The sequence below is a fragment of the Mauremys mutica genome, chromosome 2 (genome assembly GCF_020497125.1).
Source record: "Mauremys mutica isolate MM-2020 ecotype Southern chromosome 2, ASM2049712v1, whole genome shotgun sequence".
Lineage (NCBI taxonomy): Eukaryota > Metazoa > Chordata > Testudines > Geoemydidae > Mauremys > Mauremys mutica.
The window spans coordinates 93773381-93794664 of record NC_059073.1 but is presented as its reverse complement, the minus strand read 5'-3'; the positions used below and the strand labels follow the sequence as shown (position 1 = coordinate 93794664).

At 43.6% G+C, this 21284-nt stretch overlaps 1 protein-coding gene across 6 annotated transcripts in view; it reads left to right on the top strand.

Moving 5' to 3' along the window:
* Nucleotides 1-3790: 3790 nt before the first annotated feature.
* PTPN2 (protein tyrosine phosphatase non-receptor type 2) overlaps nucleotides 3791-21284 on the top strand; it is a 54925-nt gene continuing 37431 nt past the window's right edge. The window contains exons 1-2 of one of the 6 annotated variants that reach the window (XM_045005075.1): nucleotides 3791-3898; nucleotides 11527-11617. In XM_045005075.1, the coding sequence (XP_044861010.1) occupies nucleotides 3831-3898; nucleotides 11527-11617 (159 nt within the window). In that variant the 5' untranslated portion in view covers nucleotides 3791-3830. Of the gene's footprint in view, nucleotides 3899-4448; nucleotides 4713-5040; nucleotides 5174-11526; nucleotides 11618-21284 lie in introns of those variants that run through there. The other 5 variants (XM_045005076.1, XM_045005077.1, XM_045005079.1 and 2 more) reach the window with 5 other exon arrangements.

The following is a 21284-nucleotide window of genomic DNA, read 5'->3' as shown; positions in this document are numbered from 1 at the left end:
GTCTCTGCCCAAGAGAGGGTGATGGTTGAGAAGTCGGAAGCTTAGAGCAGGTGATATCGAGGATTATGGAGGGAGAATAAAGGTGCAGTTGCCCTGTACTGCAACACCGGCTACCAGACACTTCAGTTGAAGGGGGTAAGGGGAGAGGAAAGGAGGGGAAATAAGTGTTGTAACTAAAGCTAGAGTAGGAAAAATGACATGAAATCAAACGCTACATTTTGTACAGTGAGGTAAGTGTGGGGGGTGTGTGGGAGAAGATACAATAAAATAATCCACTATAACAGAGTACACACTGAGGCACTAGAAAGCAGCATATTTCTGGTTCTGCAGTATGAGCACTGTGTGAAAATGGAAGCCCATCTGTGAGGAGTCAAAGGATCAAGGGCCTGGTTGGAGAGGGGCAGCCAGTGTTGAGAGGCTGAGTGGGGGCGGGACAAATTGCATGGTGGTAGAGCCAGACATAGTTTGGGAGGGTGGCTTACCAGGTTGGTGGGTGGTTCAGACCACTGAGGGGGACAAAAGTCACATCTGAGGGGGAGGAGCTGTCTGGAATGTGGGCAATGGATCCGCCTGGGTGGGGGATCAGCAATCCAAGAGACTCAGCTAGAGGAGCTGGCCAGAGTTGAGGTGAAGACCCTGCTTGGGGATGGGGGACCTGACTGGGTTTATACTTTGACCTGCACATGAAAGCTTATGCCCAAATAAACGTGTTAGTCTCTAAGGTGCCACATGTACTCCTTGTTGTTTTTACAAGAAAATGTGGAACCTTCTACTAAGCTATTGTCTGTAATATGTGTATGCAGCAGCAGAGGATGCAAGAGAGCAGGAAAATTTTTTTAGACAGCTAATACTTTCCCGGGTTGTGAAAGGAGGATTAGTGGTGGTGGTGGTGCTATAAATTGCCGAGGATAGCTGAGAAGTAGACTGTAAGGATCCATGAGGCTAGAATTTAGTTTTGCAGAGCTTGGGACAGCTCACATTCCCACACTGCCAGCAGCAGACTATGAAGAGTCACATCCAAGGAAGATTATGTGCCACAGTAAGTACCCAAATGGTCCAAAGCAACAGCACCCTCTGGTCTTCTGATAGGCCCATGGTCACTATTTAATCCTGGATGGTGGTGTAAGAAGTTTGCTGGGCAACCTTGCTTTCTGATCTCCAGCCCATGACCCTCTCTCTTGCCTTATGATTCTAGCACAAATCACTGGTCTCTGACCCCAGCCTGACTCTGACCTATTGATCCTGGTTCTATAGATTACTCTGATCCCTGCTTGCTAACTACTTGACTTGTGGACACACCAGCCCAGCTGTGGCCCTACGTCAGACCATCTATACCCCGTCCCTTATACTGACAGATACGCCAGTCTCCGTACATGAGCTTACACTTTCTACAAACCTATGTGAATGGAACAAAAATGTCTATACATGGTGAAATAAACCATGTCTGTGTTTTGTCTCCCTGCCTTGTCAGGAACCTCATTCTTTACAAAAATTTGAAGCATGACCTTGATCACCATTGCACAATAACAGAGAGAGTGTGTGTGTGTGTACACAAAACAGGAAATCCACCAACATAAAAAAGGCAGAGTAAAGGTTGCCTTGTGCTCAGGGCCGGCTCCAGGCACCAGCTCAGCAAGCAGGTGCTTGAGGAGGCCAAGGGGAAGGGGTGGCACGTCGGGTTCTTCGGCAGCAATTTGGCGGCGGGTCCTTCAGTCCCTCTTGGAGGGAAGGACCTGCCGCCGAATTGCTGCCGAAGAAGAAAGTGGCACAGTGGAGCTGCCGCTGATCACGATCGCGGCTTTTTTTTTTTCCCCCATCACTTGGGGGCGGCAAAAACCCTGGAGCTGGTCCTGCCTGTGCTATCTTGTGCCCTCCCAGAACACTCAAACCTCTGAAATAGCTTAGGTCAGTGGTTTTCAAACTTTTTTTCTGGGGACCCAGTTGAAGAAAATTGTTGATGCCCGCAACCCAACAGAGCTGGGGATGAGGGGTGTGGGAGGGCTCAGGGCTGGGGCAGAGAGTTGGGGTGCGGGGGTGAGGGCTGTGGGGTGGGCTGGGAATGAGTGGTTCAAGGTGTGGGAGGGGGCTCTGGGTTGGGGCAGGGGGGTTGAGGGGGCAGGAGTGGGTCTGGGCTCTGGACTGGGGTGCAGGCTCTGGGCTGGGGCCAGGGATGAGGGGTTTGGGGTGCAAGAAGGGGTTCTGGGTTTGGGGGGGTCTCACCGTTGGGGCAGAGGGTTGGAGTGCAGGAGGCGGTCTGAGTTCTGGGCTTGGGATGACGGGTTTGGGGTGCAGGAGGGGCTCTGGGTTTGGGGGGGCTCAGGGCTGGGGGTTGGGGTGAGGGAGGGAGTCAGGGCTCTGGTCTGGGGCTGAGGGGTTTGTGGTGCATGAAGGGGATCCAGGTTTGGGGGGCCTCAGGGCTGGAGCAGGGGATTGGAGTGCAGGGTGGGGCAGTGGCAGGTCTGGTTCCTAGATGGAGGCGCACAAGCAGCTCTGTGCGACTCTTGCCCGCAGACATCGTCTCTTCCCCTCACCCCCGCAGTTCCCATTGACCCGTTGCCAGTCAATGGGAGTGCAGAGCCGATGCTGGGACAGCACATGGAGCCCTGTGTCCTCCCTGCCTAGAAGCCAGACCTGCTGCTGGCTGCTTCTGGGGAACAGTGTAGTATTGGAAAAGGTAGGCACTAGCTGGGCAGCACCGCCAATGGGACTTTTAACATCCCGGTCGACGGTGCTGACTAGAACAAGGTGACCCAGTGCCTTACATGCTACAACCCAGTAGTGGGTCGCAACCCACAGTTTGCAAAACACTGGCTTAGGTAATCAAACTTCAACTTCTGAAAACCAGGAAATACAGAGTGAAGGGACATACCAACATAACCTTAACTCTAGCCCGGGGTGAGCAAACTACGGCCCATGGGCTGGATCTGGCCCACCAGCTGTTTTAATCTGGTCCTCGAGCTCCCGCTAGGGAGCGAGGTTTGGGGCTTGCCCCACACTGGTGCTCCAGGGCTGCACCATGCGGCTCCTGGAAGCAGTGGAATGTCCCCTCTCCAGCTCCTATACGTAGGGGCAGCCAGGGGGCTCCACTCTGCATGCTTCCCCTGCCCCAAGTGCTGCCTCCTCTGCTCCCATTGGCCGGGAACTGCGGCCAATGGGAGCTGCAGGGGCACCTGCGGACAGAGCAGCACGCAACAGAGCCACCTGGCCGCGCCTCCATGTAGGAGCCAGAGGGGGGATATACTGCTGCTTCTGGGTGCCGCTTGAGGTACCGGTAAGTGCCACCTGGAGCCTGCACCCCTGATCCCCCTGCTTCCCAGCCCAGAGCACCCTCCTGTACCCTAAACCCTCATCAGCCCCACCCCAGAGCTCTCACCACCAGCTGGGGCCCTCACCCCACCCAGAGACTCCTGAACTCCTTATTTCTGGCCCCACCCCAGGGCCCGCACCCCCAGACAGAGCCTTCACCCCCTCCTGCACCCTGACCCCAATTTCATATTCATGGCCTGCCATACGATTTCTATACCCAGATGTGGTCCTTGGGTCAAAAAGTTTGCCTACCCCTGTTCTAGCCCTCTGGAGCTGATAATAGCCACTGGAAATTATCTGCATATACTCCAGCTGTATTAGGTGTAGTTGTATTGAATGAAAGGATTAATTGGAACAGCTTGGCATAGCTGTGATTGGAAGTCCTGCCTCAGTTAGAGAATCTGATACCCACTCCCTGCCTCCTCAGCATGTGTGGTCTAAGGAAAGATGTGCACCTGTACTTTGAGATATTGCCTCATTTCAGTGCTGATTTCTGAAGATTATATCAGAACTTGTGTACAGGGATGATCTTGTCACAGGAACTGTCAGCACAGAGGGGAGATATGAGAGCCACCTGCAGATGCAGTGACAGGTAAGGGAAAAGAAAGGTCAGATTGCATTTTGTGCGTAAAGAGACTCAAATGACCGGGCATGCCAGCATTTCTGCAGACTGGGCTCAGTGTTTGAATGTAGGGCGGGTGCAGGCCGCTCCTGGTCAGTGCAGCTCACTCAAACAGCTCCCAGCCGCAGCAAAGAGATGTTTGACTCTATGCCAGCGGCCCCTTGCTGTGCTCCCCGGCGAACACGCCCTGCTGGCAAAGGCAGCGGGCACACATGGGGCTGGGCTTGGGCAGCGCTCCCACAGGGCAGAGTTAAGGTGACGCGGGCGCCGGTCGCTCGGCACGTTCCGGTGTTTGGCGGTTGACCGTTGTCCCGCGCGTCCCTAGGGCAGCCGCCGCTCCGCCTTCGCAGCCACTCTGGCCTCCGAGCCCAGCGCGCGCTGGGGATTAGCGGGGACCCCCGCGCGCCACGGGCGGGGCCCTGGTCCCCCCCCCTCACAGCGGCCCAGAACGGATCGTGACGTCAGCCCAGGTGCTTTTCCTGGGGCGGGGTTTCGACTGCCCCGGGTAGGCGGAGGCTGGTTGGCTGGGAGCGCGCATGCGCATGACGGCGGCGGGGACTTGCGCTCGCCGCGGCGAACTGTGAGGCAGTCAAAGACGGAGCGCGCGGCGAGCTGGGACTTGCGCTCGTCGCCGCTCGTGCTCTGGGCGTAGCGAGCGAGTGAGAGGTTATGAGCCTGCAGGACTCCAGCGGCCACGCTCGCTCCGGCCGCGGCCATGGCAGCCTCCATAGAGCAGGAGTTCCAGGAGATCGACAGTACTAACGACTGGCAGGCTCGCTACCTTGTGAGTGAACGAGGGACTCCCTTTAGCGGGGGCGGGGAGGGAGGGAGAGAGAGGCGGCTCTGGCCGGCACGCGCGGCTCTTCTCCTGTACTGGGAAGCGGAAGTCGTTGGGCCACGGCTTGATTTCAGGTGCGCGCGGCAGCGCCAGCACCAAGCCGTGTGACGACACTGCGCATGTTCCAAGAAGGGGCGGGCGGAGAAGAGCGCTGTGGAAGTGCGCATGCTCCATGAGGAGACGGGCTGATGGGAGCACGCATGCGTCAAGTAGGAGGTGGGGTGTGAGCGTATTAAGCGTGTGTGGGTGAAGTCCGCATGCTCCAGCGGGCAGAGCAGAATTGACATGCGCACGCGCGGCGATGAGTTTTCGCCTCCCGACGCCCCCACTTCCTAGACTGGCCTCTCGGGCGCTGCCTGCTGAAGCAGTGCTGCGACGTGCTTGTCCGGCTGCTCTCGTCCTGGGCGGTATAAAGCAATATCTGTGACATACTCCCGAGTTAGCAGGGGGCTGCCGGGCCTTGGTTTGCAGCATAGCGCCAATATTCTGGCAGCGTTAATTGCTTGTAACGATTTAATGGCACACCCTGTGTATACCTTGGACCACGTCACGTGTTTTCATGTTACTAGAAATTGCATGTGTAGTAACTGTCTTTAATGTCCTGGGTCAAGTGAATCAGAGCAACTGTGTCCTATTTTTGCAAAATTAGTAGTGATTAATAATAATTTACACTCTCCTTTGAGTTAAGGTTTTATAAAATATTCTGATCTAGCTCACATCACATCCCACAGAGGTATTAGATAGTAGGCGTGTTTTGCAAATGAGGAATAAGCAGCACTAAGTGAATGTGACTTGTGAAGGCCTTGTCTACACTGCTACTTTACAGCACTGCAAGTTATTCATTTAGGGGTGTGACCCTTCCCCCTCTTCCCCTCCCGGGTGCTGCAAGTTTCAGTGCTGTAAAATGCCAGTGTAGACAGCACTGGGAACTACTTCCCTCCTGGGGGTGTTTTTTGTATAGCACTGGTGCTGTGACTACACAGCCATGTTAAGACATACGTAAAAGTCAGATAGCAAACCTGCTGACTTCCTATCCCGTTATGCTGTGCTTTCATTCTGTTAAACTAAAATCTCAGTGTATTTTATTCATAAACTTTATATTTTTAAATATATGCAAATAACATACAGTATATGAAACAGTAAAATAATACTGAGATATAAATTTAACAGGGCAGGCGATAATAAATTATAAAGCAAAATTTCACAGATGGCAAAGTGTACCAGTAGTAGTTCTGTAACCAATATTGCCCACCACTACTAGCAAAATGTATACAGAATATTGCATGGTGTATGTCCATAGTGTGTAAACTATCTTTTTTTCTAAATCATCTTAATTTTATTAAAATAAACCTGATGGAATAAATTCACATGAAAATGTTAATAGCAAAAGCTCTGGAAGGCTTTTCAGTTAGTTACAGATTTTCTGTTCTGAATTCAGCTATATTTTGAAGATATTTCCAAATTCTGCCATTCTGGTATTGTACACTGTGAAGTGTGTTCAGTAATCTCTTGAGCAATTTTTCATTTATCTCTGCTCCTTAAAATGTTTGGTTTTGTTTGTAATATTTCTAGAATTTTATTATATAAATATAAAACCAGATAAATGGGTTTTTGTGACAGAGGCAAAAGATTTTTATGCAAGTATTTCTGTTCATATGAAATTACTTTCACTGTTGACATATCTTATATATGTGCTGAAGTATTACTTACTTTCCTACCCCCTCCTCCTGTGCCCCAAGCCTCCCCATATAGATGGAGTAATAAATACTGGAGGCAAGGGAGACTGCTAATTATGCTTAGGGAATTTGCAAGGAAAAATTCAATAGGTGAAAGAAGGTGGGATTTCCTTCCTTGTAGAGTGAGCCCTCCAGTTCCATGGACTTGACATTGTTTGTGGAGAAATTCCATGGATCTTTGGGGAGAGATTAGGAATTTCTGTAGTAAGACTGGTTTCTTTGTGCTACTCCCTGGGGTCCATGCAATGACGACTCTCTGATTAGCTTTTGTCCCCAGTGATATTTCTGTGTGGATTTGCTGTGGGATTATGCTGTGTATTACACCTGCTCCCTGATATGTCCCTCCCAGTTGTGGAGCCCAGTTCAAAGGTGGGAGCTTTTGTGATATTGGAGTGAGAGTTTGGAGGGTGGTTGGGGTTCAATTCTCCAACAGATTTTGGGTCATTGTAATGGTGTCCTCTGCTAGTTTAACTTCTGTGGCAAATCGGAGGGGTTGGTATGTAAACATGCATATTGAGAGAAAAGGGCTTTCTGATGAGTATTCTGATGAGAGGTTTCTTTTGGATACTTTTGTTGTTTTTAGCTCTTGTCTCTCTAGTAGATTGATCTGCTCCAAAATTGTCAGTAAATGTGTACTAACCTTTTTAAGAGAGACTTTTTAAAAATAAGAATATTTATTTTTATGGAAAACTACACAACACTTATCACGCAGATTTTTAATGCACAAATGTTTAAATTGTTTATGTAATGAGATTTCAATAAAAGTTGCAATATTCATATCTAACATGATCCAAGTTCATTTTAGGTTATAGTTCCATAGAAATCCTCTCTGATTGTCTTCCCTGTTCTTCCTGAAAACAGGCATAATGTGAAGAGATTTGAGGAGAGTGGTGCTTTTTTGCAATGAGGATGATGCAGAAGGTAGATGGAAGGAAGCCCATAAGGAGATTACAATAGTCAAGACAAAGAATAGTCAGGACCCCTGCAATGGCTTTACTGGAGAGAAAAAACAGAATATTTTTTGAGTGATGTAGGACCTTATTGTCAGAAGTAGCAGCATCAGTGATATGAAGGAAGGAGAGAAGACTTGACAAGGTGTATTGTAAAGTTAAAAAAACTCTTTATTTATCTCCTTAGATACAACTACAGAAAGACTACACAAAGTCTCTGTCACAGTTAGTCAGGCTCAGCAGACGCCTGGCACTCTAGCCATCTTTTCTATTTGCCTGTATTAGATGAAGCTGGGGAAGGGCACAAATACAACGTATAATAGGTTTTGGAACATGTTGGTAGAATTTCTTGTTTCAGATGGTGGAGGAAGTAAGCAGCGGAGCCTTTTAGACTTGATTCTGACCAACAGGGAGAAATTGGTTGTGAATCTGAAGGTAGAAGGCAATTTGGCTGAAAGTGATAGAATCAAGATTCCTAAGGAGAGGGAGGAATGAGAGTAGCAGAATAAGGACAATAGATTTCAAAAAGGCAGACTTGAACAAACTCTGAAAACTGGTATGTAAGTTCTGGGGAAGAACATCTAAGGGAAAAAAAGTCAGGAGAGTTGGCACTTAGGGATATTAAAGGCATAATAGGAGACTAACCAGAAGAGAAGGAAAGATGGGAAGAATAGTAAGAGGCCAATATGGCTCCATCAAGAGCTCTTTAATCATCTAAAAATCAAAGGGAAAACTACAGAAGTTACTCCAGGGAGAATTCTGCGCCTAAAAATTATGCGCACAATGTTTAAAAATTCTGCATAATTTTTGTCAAAATTATACAACATAATCACTCCAGTTTCAGTTTTCATAATTTATTTCAAAATATGTCAACAAATATGCCAACAATACCGATTTTAAAAAGAAAAAAATTCCCTCAGGAGTAGAGAGTGTCAGAGTTTTTTTCTTAAAACCCAGAGCCCAGCGACGGGGCACCCTCCAACCCAGGCACCTGCTCCCCCCCGAGCCCAGCTGTGGGGCACCCTCTCCCCTCAGAGCTCAGCTGCAGGGCATCCTCAGAACCCAGACACCCTGCTACCTCTCCTCAGAGTCTTTACTCCCCCCAGCTTCTTTACTGTTGTGTTGTGGGATGTGGTGTGGTGCTGCCCTGCCCTTCTTCACCCTTTGCGAGAACTGGGTCTCCTGGGCTCTCTTCTGTCCCTGGATGGATGAGGATCAAGCCAGGCAGCCAGAGTGTGCAGAGCTCTGGCTGCAGAACCTCCATCCTCACCAGACTGGGTACTCCAGTCGCTGTGAGCTGGAGAGCTGGGCTCTGCAGAGTCCAGCAGCCCCTAATGGCTGCCAGCAGCTCTATAGCCCCAATTCTGTAGTGGAAACATGGAATTCTGTGCAAATGCTGCATTGCACAGAGGTGCAGAATTCCCTCAGGAGTAAAAAAGAAGAATGGACAAATTGCTAAGGATGAATAGGACAAGCATATAGGGACAGAATCAGAAAGGCTAAGGCACAAGATAAGTTACACCTTGTAAGGGACATGAGACACACATTTACAGAATCTCTTCATACTGAGGAGCGAGAAAAGGATGAAGGAAAGTGTAGCCCACTCTTTAGTGGGACTAAATAGTGGGTCTGATAACAGATATCAAGAAGGCCTGAGAAGTTTAATACCTGTTTTGCTGCAGACTTCATTTAAAGATTAGTTGAGACCAGATGCTTAACACAGTTAACATTAACAACAAGGTGGAAAGAATACAAGCCAGAATAGGGAAAGAACAGATTGAAGAAAATTTAGGTAAGTTAGATGTATTCAAGTTGGGAGGCCTGACAAAGTTCATCCAAGTGTACTTAAAGGAATCTTGGAACTGTTAACAGTTGTCTTTGAGAATTCATGGAGGACAGGGGAGGTCCAGGAGGACTGGAGAAGGGCAAATATAGTACTGTTCTTTTAAAAAAGGCTGACTGGTCTATACCCCAGGTCCTCTTTGTTCCCTAACTTCCATACCTGGAACAAATTATTAAACAATGTTTGTAAGCACCTGCAGGATAATACTGTTATAAGAAATAGCCAGCATGGATTTCAAGGATAAGTCATGCTAAATCAACTTAATTTCCTTCTTTGTCATGATTCCTGGCTTAGTGGATTTTGGCGGGGGGGCAGTAGACATGATGTATCTTGGTTTTAGTATGACTTTTGACATTGGTTTTCCATGACATTCTTATAAGCAAACTAGGGAAATGGTTCTAGCTGAAATGATTATAAGATGGGTGTATATCTGGTTGAAAGACTGTACTCAAAGTAGTTATCAATGGATCACTATCATACTGGGAGGATATATTCAGTGGGGTCCCACAGAGCTCTGTCATTGGCCAGGTACTTGTTCCACTTTTTCATTAATGACTTGGATAATGTAGTGGCGAGTGTGCTTATAAAATTTGCAGTTGGCACTAAGATGGGAGAAGTTGCTAGCACTTTGGAGGACAGGGTTAGAATTCAAAATGACTTTGATAAATTAGAGAATTGGTCTGAAATCCACAAGATGAAATTGGGAAAAGTACTACACTTAGGAAGGAAAGATCAAATGCATAACTACAAAATCAGGAGTGACTGGCTGGCTAGGTGATAGTATTGCTGAAAAGGATCTGGGGGTTATAGTGGATCACAAATTGAATATGAGCCAACAATGTGATGCACTTTTCTGGGGCATATTAACGGGAGTATTGTGTGGAAGTCATGGGAGGTATTTGTCCCATTCTACTCAGCACTGGTAAGGCCTCAGCTGGAATAGTGTATCCAGTTTCGGACACTTCACTTTAAGAAAGATGCATACAAATTGGAGAGCAACAGAAATGATACAAGATTTAGAAAACATGATCTATGAGGAAAGGGTTAGACAAGCGAGCATGTTTCTTCTAGGGGTGGGAGAAGAAGACTGTAGGGGTGACCTGATAAGTCTCCAATATGTTAAGGGCTGTTAGAGAAAGGATGGGGATAAATTGTTGTCCTACCGTCAGTGGACATGGAGAAGAAGTAATAAGCTTAATCTGCAACAAGGGAGGTGTAGGTTAGTACGTTTTTTTCCTAATATCTAACTTTTAAGGAAAGTTAAGTACTGGAATAGATTAGCAAGGGAGGCTGTGGAATCCCCATCATTGAAGATTTTTAACAACAGGTTAGACAAACACCTGTCATAGATGATTTAGGTATACTGAATGGCCCCTCAAGGTCTCTTCCAGCCCTGTGTTTCTGAAATTCTGTATTTTGAGGCCTCTGTCATTAGTCAAGGGCCAGTTGCTAAAACCCCGTCTCCATCCCTTCACACAATCTACTTCCCCGTTCTTCTGGTCTGTTAAATAGAATTGTCTCTCAGAACACTCTGGAAATGTACATGTTGTAGGAACTTCTGAGAGTAGACCCTCAAAATACTTCCCTTGCTGTCCTGGGGATGGTGTGTCGTGACCTCTTTCTGATGTTCCTTCCATTCCAAACAGACCTTGAATGTGGTCACCTGTGTGAGTTGTCAGACAACTGGAATAGTCCCATGGTTGTTACCACAGCTACAAATCAGGAGCTAACTCAGAGTTATCTGTATGATACTGAAATCGCCAAGCACTATCAGTCTTGACAACAGAGAGGAGCTGTATTGGATTTCGCAGGCACTTCATGATGCAGAGGGGATATCTGTAAAACAGTACTAGTCCTATTTAAGTCCCATTTTTGGCATGGGAGACACCATATGAGGCCATATGCAAAGAGCATAGCCATGCCAAATACTTCATCCTTCCTTGTTTCATGCCATGTGAAATACTCACCAAATTTGTTTCTATGCTGTCTGTGCAGCGTTAACTGACTAGACAAGTGTAAGAAGCTGATAGTTCTAAATGTTAATATTCAATAGTCAAGTTAAATGCTAAGCACAAATGAAGTCCTGAGCAAAGGTGAACTTCAATGAACTATAATATGATTATTTTAAAATGTTAATTAATTGGCTTGAAGATGCTCTTTTTTGCTGTGCAGAATGTTACTCAGAGTGAATTGAGGATTTTATTATTAAACTGTATTTTTGTACTTTTAAGGAAATTCGGCATAAAGCCAATGACTATCCTCATAGAGTTGCAAAATATCCAGAAAACAGAAATCGAAATAGATACAGAGATGTCAGCCCATGTAAGTATATATCCTTTGCTCAGTGTAATTAAATGCATAATGAAAACAGTTTTGTCTCTAGAGTTGTTGCTCATTTTTTTTCTTTTCAAAGAGATTCTTATGAACCCTTTATGTATAACCTAAAATGATTTGCTTTTGAGATGTATCTGGTTTTGTGTTTAGTTTTTTTAACAATAGACAGTTTGGTCCTTCTGTAAACTGGCTTGCATGCTAAAATATGTACCTTTGGGGAAAAATAAACCAGTGGCTGTTATAACACACTGTTACAGTGATTAATGGTAGTTATAGACATTGTGTACAAATATATAAATGTTTGTGAGCAAGCAAGGTGGACTACTTTTAAATCACTGATTCTAATATTGATTTAAATGAACAAGCAGGCAACCTTGATTTACATAATCAATTTCCATTTTGTTTTGCATTTGTATTTATTTTCCTAAAGAGAGGTTAATTTTTCACTGTTTCTATAATTAATCATGTTTAATACAGTAGTGCTTAAGGACCAACCAAGAATGGGGTCCCATTGTGCTAGGCACTTTACAAACAGAGTGGTCCCTGTCCCCAAAGAGCTTACAATCTCTCTAGACAAGACAGGCAGAGGGTGGGTGAAGGGGTAGAACAGACCAGCAGAGTAAACAATGTTATGTTGGCAAATGTCATGTTAGTGCCAAGATTCTCTTTTGGGGGGGTATGTGTCAGATGGGTGCTTAGGAGGGGATTAGTTAAAGGGAAATGGACTGAGGGGAATAGGGCAGGAGAAAAAGGCTGAGATGAAGAGACTGAGAGGGGTGGTTAGATCAAGCACCCAATCAGCACAGGATGGAGAAAGTCCAGCCATATGTAGAAATGTCTCTGAATCTCCAGAAATCCCTGATTTGACTGCTTCTGCTCTTACTTGCTGGAGTCTCTCTCTGTAGTTTCCCTGAAGGTTAGATCACATAGGGTGGGGGCAAGGCACAGCATCACCTCTGCTCTGAGTGCCAAGAGAGTCAGAGTGCTGTCTGTTGTACAGTTCTGGGTCCAAGGGAATGCTGGGAAAAAGGTGACTCTGGCTGTGCCCCATTTTATCCCCTCATCCCAATACAGGAGTCCCTGCTTTGTCTGCTTCTGCTTTTATTGGCTGGAATCTCTGGCTGGCCACTACTTTGCTCTAATTTTGAGGATATGCCATAGCTGTGTCCCTTTATTTAAATACTTTTATGGAGTTTATAAAGGTATGTTATGGATTCTTATATTTTTACACTTTTTATTATGTTAAAAAATAGTGAATGATATTTCTTATTTACTAGATGATTCGTTTTGTTACTTGTGAATTGTCAAGCTGCATTTGGAGGGAAATTGGAGTTAAATTAAAATGCACAAAACCAGCATTTTAAAATTGTTTTTATTAGTTAAATGAAACTACCTTAACTGTGCTGGATACGTAAGAAAAAAATTAAATGGAAAACATGTATTGATAAATTAAAACTGATTTATTAAGCAAAGGAATTCTGGTCTGTAGATAGTGAATTGAACTGATTGTTTCTGGTCACAATATCTTTCAAGACTTTAGGACTAGTCGATCTCATCCTCTCCCACATAGTATTTATTCATAGATTGGAAGAGAGAAATAAGTTTTCCTGCTTTTCCAGCTCCCAGTCAGTTTCTCAGTGTTAAATGAACTAGTAGTTGAACTGAACTAGTTGGATAAACTGAAATATAGAAAATATTATCTTTGCCCCTGCAGAAGAGGCTACTGCTGTCTAAAGCTGGTTTTGCACTTCAACAAACTCTAGTTCCAGGTACTTGGCCAGTGACTTCGACCAGTTCAGTGTTTTGACTTTCTTTAAACCTTTGGCAGCACTTGAATATTAGTTTTTTATTTATTTATTTAATTTAAATGATTTTAATAGAGTATGCTAAGTTTAGGCCTCAAATTTGATTTAAATCTGAACCTCCCCCACCCCCATATTTATCCATTCTTATTTTGGTATGTGTGTCATGTGTTGCTTGCTAAGATATTTTTAGGGAATTTCCTCTGATAACTTTGTTGTAGCACTATTTGAATTAGTGTTGATCAGTCTTTTAACAACATTTAAAATACATGTTGTCATCTGTCAGAATTAGTGGCCTTAAATTTTTTGTTGTTGTTTTTGGGTTTTTTTGTGAATTGTCTATATTTAAGGGTTTGGCATGACATCTCGTCCAAAGAATTTACATAACTATTTCAGATAGTATTTTCCATGCCATATCACCTTGAGTGCTCTTGTCTTATGTTTATCTGCTATATAAAAATATTGATGATTTAATCAAAACTTGTTACCTAATCAGAGTCCACTATCATAACTCTTGTTCAGAAGGAACAAGACAAGTCTTAATGCTACTTCTTTGGGAATCTGGGTCTAGAGGCTCTCTAAATATTATAGACAAAATAGGTTAATGGTTTATGACTCCTCTTTTAATGTTAGGTTTCTCCTACATGACAAAGACGACTCAAAAGGCACCATGGCTAGTGACTGGAGCATGAGCTTGTAGATCTAGAAACTCATGTTCTATTTCCAGTTCTGCCACATAGCCAAAGCCACATAATGAATAAGTCACTTGGGCCAAAACTGATTTTGAGAGCTCAGTCTGACATACTTGGGGTCTTATTTTTGAGAAGCTCTGAGTACCTGCATTTCCAGTTGAAGTGAGTGGTAACCGCAAGTTGTTGACATGTCTCAAAATTAGGCCCAAAATATCTTAGATTTAGGCAACCAAAATCAGTGGCTGTGAAGGTAAATTTGGTAAATATCTCGACCTCAGTTTCTCAGTCTGTAAAAATGAGGATATTTTTCTTTGTGCTTTGCAATATCTGGATGAAAAGTGTATACAAGTGTAAAATACTAATAAAAAACCATTCATCTTTATGGCGCTAGTAGCGGCAGCTCTATAGGTATGACTTAACACTTTTTTTTTTTAATAACCTTCTGGTTTTAGTTGCTTATAGCTTTGCCAAACTTCAACTATTAACTTTAACTGTTCTATGCTTGGTCTCTGTTTCATGCTGAATTTTTCTGGTAAGCATCAGCAACCCAACTTAACCGCTTGGAAGGATGAAATGAGGAAGAATAGAGTGTGTGGTTTTTTTGCACCATGTCCCTTTCTTCAAAAAGCTTCAGTGCCTCTCTGGATTGGAGCAGGAATTCAAAATTAATCAGATTTGGTTCTGAAATCAGAGATGCCTTTTCCTGTAGCTGTGAAAATCCACCAAGCTTTCGCCAAGTTACAAGCCTTTGAAAATTATTTGGTTATGCCCCATAGAGCCTGTTAGAAGCTTGCTGCTAAAATCTGTAAACATTGCGTCTGAACTGAAGATCCTGCCAGACCCCATAGACCTTCCTGCATTCTGACTGACTGAGCACTCTCTTGGGTCTTATTGACTCTCCATCTGCTCTGGGCATGTTTCCGTGCCCTAGAGAACTAGAGCTTCAGAGAGCTGCGACATCTATTCCTTTGGCGTTGGCAAACAAGTGCTGAGATAGAACCCAGGGTGAGAATGGTATTAGTACTGTGGTCTTAGACCTTGTTACTGAGCAAGGCTCAATACACTTTCGTGAGGAGGAAGGCATATATTGTTCCCTTTTCCTGTTTTACAGATGGGATAACCGGGAGGTTGCACAAGTAGAACAGATAGAACTGGTATACCAGACTCAAGTCTCAGCCACCACTGCAGAATGAATGGGCTAACTCTGTGTTAGATAGTGCAGTTTGTAGCAATTAGAACCTCCAGAGCCAGGAATAGAAGTGAGGAGTTCTGAGTCCTAGCATTCCACTACTGTCTAGGAAATAGTATGTAAGCTGCTGGCCATATATGTTCACTCTTCTACCGTAGCTGCTCCGCAGAGGATAAACCTACTACTGTCAGTTGCTCTTTTAACTGAAGCAGTAGAGGTCTGTGCTGTAGATCTGGAAATCCTGGATTTAAAGCCTGCTGATGACCCATGGGAGGTAGAACAGTATGGTTCTGCACAACAGAACTTGTTTTTCAATGTTTGTTGTTAATTATCTGCAAAAACTAGATTAAAAGATGTAGTACTAAGACCATAAAGTCAAGCACTCAAAAAATATGGAAATGCTAGCATTAAAGTTGCCTGTGCAACCTTAGTTCCTGATCCAAAGCCCATTGGTATCAAAGGGGATCTTTCGTAGATAGGGACCATCGTGATAATCTAATCTGACCTCCTGCACACTGCAGGCCACAGAACCTCATAGACTCATAGGCTTGAATGTCAGAAGGGACCATTATGATCATCTAGTCTGACCTGCGCATCGCAGGCCACAGAATCTCACCCACCCACTCTTGTATCTGAGCCATTGAAGTCCTCAAATCATAGTTTAAGAACTTCAAGATGCCAAGAATCTTCCAGCAAGTGACCCATGCCCCACACTGCAGAGGAAGGCAAAAAACCCGCATGGCCTCTGCCAATCTGCCTTGGAGGAAAATTCCTTCCCGACCCCAAATATGATGATGAGCTAAACCCTGAGCATGTGGGCAAGACTCACCAGCCAGACACCCAGGAAAGAATCTTGGAAATGCTTCATAAAGTCCCCAGACCTATGTCTACTCGGTATGCTTTATTAATTACGAGTAACTCTCACCCACCCACTCCTGAAATAGACCCCTAACCTCTGACCAAGTTACTGAAATCCTCAAATCATGGCTTAAAGACGTCATGTTACAGAGAATTCACCATTTACACAAATTTAAACCTGCAAGTGACCCTGCGCCATGCTGCAGCGGAAGGTGAAAAACCACCAACGTCTTGCCAGTCTGACCTGGGGAAAAATTCCTTCCCGACCCCAAATATGGCAATCAGACCCTGAACATGTGGGCAGGTACCTGGGGAAGAATTCTCTTTAGTAATTCAGAGCCCTCCCCACCTAGTATCCTGTTTCCAGCCGTTAGGGATTTTTGCTACTGGCAATTCCTGATGGGCCACATGCCATTGTAGACAGTCCCATTATATAGTCCTCTCCATAAACTTATCAAGCTCAGTCTTGAAGGTAGTAAGACTTTTTGCCCCCACTGCTCCCCTTGGAAGGCTGTTCCAGAACTTCATTCCTCTGATGTTTTGAAACCTTCACCTAATATTGAGCCTAAACTTGTTGATAGGCAGTTTATATCTGTTTGTTCTTATGTCCACATTGGCGAATAACCTAAATAACTCCCCTCCATCCCTAGTATTTATCCCTCTGATGTGTTTATACAGAACAATCACCTCTCTCCTCAGCCTTCTTTTGGTTAGGCTAAATAAGCACGCTCTTTGAGGCTCTTCTCGTAAGGAAGGTTTTGCATACTTTGAATCATCCTAGTAGCCCATCGCATCACCTGTTCCAGTTTGAATTAATTTTTTCTTAAACCTGGGAAACCAGAATTGCGCGCACAATTCCAGATGAGGTCTCAGCAGTTTAATGGTACTAACTAGGGCTGTTGATTAATTGCAGTTAACGTAACTTAAAAATTTGTTTTTGATTAACTCAAAAAAATTAATCATGCATAATCGCACTGTTAAATAATAGAATACCAGTTGATCTTTATTAAATATTTTGGATGTTTTTTCACCTTTTAAAATATATTGATTTCAATTACAACACGGACTAGAAAGTGTACCGTGTTTACTTTATACTATTTTTTATTACAAATATTTGCACTATAAAAACCATAAAAGAAAAAGTATTTTTTAGTTCACCTCATACAAATACTGTTGTACAATTTCTTTATCGTGAAAGTACAACTTACAAATGTAGATTTTTTTTGTTACATAACTGCACTCAAAAACAAAACAATATAAAACTCCAGAGCCTACACGTCCATTCAGTCCTACTTCTTGTGCAGACAATCGCTAAGAGAAATAAGTTTGTTTACATTTACAGGAGATAATACTGCCCGCTTCTTGTTTACAGTGTCACCTGAAAGTGAGAACAGACGTTCTCACGGCACTTTTGTAGCTGGCATTGCAAGGTGTTTTACATGCCAGATATGCTAAACATACATGTGCCCCTTCATGCTTTGGCCACCATTCCAGAGGACATGCTTTCATGCTGATAATGCTCATTTAAAAAAAAATGCGGTAATTAAATTTTGTGACTGAACTCCTTGGGAGAGAATTGTATGTTCCCTGCTATGTGTTTTATCTGCATTCTGCCGTATATTTCATGTTATAGCAGTTTCTGATGATGACCCAGCACATGTTCATTTTAAGAACACTTTCATGGCAGATTTGACAAAACGCAGAAGTACCAATGTAAGATTTCTAAAGATAGCTACAGCACTCGACCCAAGGTTTAAGAATCTGAAGTGCTTTCCAAAGTCTGAGAGGCACGAGGTGTGGAGCAGGGTTTCAGAAGTCTTAAAAGAGCAACACGGAAACTAGAGAACCTGAACCACCAAAAAATAAAATCAACCTTCTGCTGGTGGCATCTGACTCAGATGATGAAAATGAACATGCGTGGTCTGCACTGCTTTGGATCGTTATCGAGCAGAACCCATCTTCAGCATGGATGCATGTGTTCTGGAATGGTGATTGAAACATGAAGGGACATCCAAATCTTTAGCACATCTGGCACATAAATATCTTGCAATGCCTGCTACAACAGTCCCATGAGAACGCCTGTTCTCACTTTCTGGTGACATTGTAAACAAGAAGCGGGCAGCATTATCTCCTGCAAATGTAAACAAACTTGTTCAGCCAAACGCTCAGACAAACAAGAATCAGGACTGAGTGGACTTGTAGGCTCTAAAGTTTTACGTTGTTTTGTTTTTGAATGCAGTTATTTTTTGTACATAACTCTACATTTCTAAGTTCAACTTTCATGATCGAGACCGCATTACAGTACTTATATTATTCAATTCACTTAATACTATTTTATTTTTACAGTACAAATATTTATAATAAATATAAAGTGCGCATTGTACACTTTGTATTCTGTGTTGTAATTGAAATCAATATATTTGAAAATGTGGAAAACATCCAAAAATACTTATATAAATGGTGTTCTATTATTAAACTGTGATTAATCGCGATGCATTTTTTTTTTTAATGCTTGACATCCCTAGTACGAACACTTCCCCATCTCTACTGGAAATACCTTGCCTGATGCATCCTAGGAGTGCATTAGCCTTTTTCACAGCTGCATCACGCTGACGGCTCATAGTCATCCTGTGATCAACCAGTACACCCAGGTCTTTCTGTTCCTCTGTCGCTTATAAGTCCCCAGCTTACAGCAAAAATCCTTGTTTCCATTGACTTCAGTCGTCATGCCCTTGAGATGGCCCTCTTGTGGGTATGCATTATGATTGTGTTCAATTACATTAGCACAGAATATTTGTTCTACAGAGCACTGCCTCATTTTGCACACCAGATGGATGGTGAATGAGACAGGGTTGTAAGAAGAGATGATGTTCTCTTGTAGTTCAGGCAGTAGGCTTGAACTCATGACAGCCAAGTTTTATTCCTGACTTTTTGCCATAGAACCCATGTATAGTACTGGGCGAGAGCCTATGTGTTCCCCTTTTCCCAGGGAATTCACGCCTCATTGCAGAATTTTGCTCCAGAATTTGAGCTTTAATTTTAAAGTATGTGTAGCTCTGATTGGTGCAAAGAGAACAGAAAAAATATTGAGTGCAGACCAATACAGTTGTATTTAGAGAGCCTGCAACAGGATTTTTGAGTGGTGTGATCTGCTGTATTCTGTTGAGGCCCTTTGAACTCTGATTTCATGACTGGAATTTCTTCTGAGATGCTATAGAATTCAGCACTTTTGCCACAGAATTTTTTTTTTGCTTCACGTTATCTTAGGACTTGTTTTCTTTCTTCCTGTCTTGGCAGGACCTGCTTCCAGCTGCCTCTTACGATCCAGTTTTCCTATGAGGGTATTAGCTGGATTACGTGGCACTATGCCATGGAACCAGGCAACAGCTGGGAATCGGGGTTGAGCTCCCAGTTGGGAGTAGGGAGAGAGGTAAATGTAGGCTAGCAAGCTGTCTGGAGAACAGCGCAGCAACTGAGGCCCGGGAGATGAGCTGCTGCAGGTAGCCACAAGCTCCTCCCTTCTTTAGCACACAGGGAAGGAAGGAGGTTCTGAGCTGGGCCACCTGTATAAGGCTGCAGGAGCTGCAGCAGCTGGAGCCAGGCCACCAGGAGGGCATAATGAAATGAATTGCCCTTAAAAATAATCATTGTTGAATTTTACATCATGAGTATTTTCAAATATCAGCAATGAGGGAAGTGTGTGTGTTTATGCACATGCAAAGATGACCACCTTTTGTTGGATGGAAAATAAGGGAAAACCACATGGAAAAATAAGAGACAATGCTTTAAGGGACATCTTCGGGAAACGTCACTTCCCTTAGCCTACCCTCTATTTTCTCTCAGATGTACACTTCTACTGCCCTCATCTATACCATACAATTATCAAAAACTCAATTAATATTTAAAATGGTATTTACAAGTTTTAATAAATTTGAGTACATCTTCAAATAAGGGATGGGTAGTCATGTATGTGTGGGGGCAACAAAGGGTATTTCATGAGATTGCGATAAGTGAACATTTCCATGACAGTAAACACTAAATTCCATAGCATTTAGGGCTTGCTGCTGTGGAGTTTAGTCTCATGGGGTACGCAGAACCTGATCATAATACATACATACAAGAATGCTGAATTAAGGTTGTATGGCATCCTTAATCTTGGTACGTCGTAACTTTTGAGTCCTAGACTTTGCAACTTTAATATACTTTTAACTTTGTTTAAATGTAATGGTGGTAATAGTCGTTGCCTGTGCTTGCTGATAGCTCTCTAGACGCTATCTAACTAGTTTATTAGGGAGGGACGAATCATTCCGAGTTGAAAATTTTATCATTTATTCCTTCAAGATGGGTTTCAGAGTAGCAGCCATGTTAGTCTGTATCCGCAAAAAGAACAGGAGTACTTGTGGCACCTTAAAGACTAACAAATTTATTTTAGCATGAGCTTTCGTGAGCTACAGCATCCGAAGAAGTGAGCTGTAGCTCACAAAAGCTCATGCTAAAATAAATTTGTTAGTCTTTAAGGTGCCACAAGTATTCCTGTCCTTCAAGATGGTGATCCTTAAAAAATGTGACTCACTTATGGGACAAGAGAGCTTCTGAGCTCCATCTGAATTATCAAATGGCAAAGCTGTAACATATTTAAGAGTTCATTTTTATACAGTCTACAATTTCATAAATATTTTAGCTTATTTATTTTTTATTGTGCATCTAATTGTGGTGGATAAATAACTTATCTTTGAAAAGGCTATAAAAATAACTAGTTTTTGCTGAGGCTAATAGGAAAAAATGTACTCTGGCATTTGATTGGTAGTACAAATTACTCTAGAGTAGAGAAATGGGCAGTTTGACTGTATAGTGGTAGTGAAAGAGGAAGCTAATCTGAAATGTCACTGGGTTCAGTTTGAGAGCTAGTCATTTCCTGACAGATGAAACCATTTCTCAGAAAACACATTGTTAAAAGGAAAACAACTTTTGGGGCTATAATTCTTACAAGAATGGCCTTCAAATTCTTATCTGTCCTGTCAAAGTCATCGGATTGTTCCTCTATAGTGTGATTTCTAGTTTTGTATTTCAGGTTTACTGTTAGCACCTTCACAATTCTTAATTGTTAGAGCAGG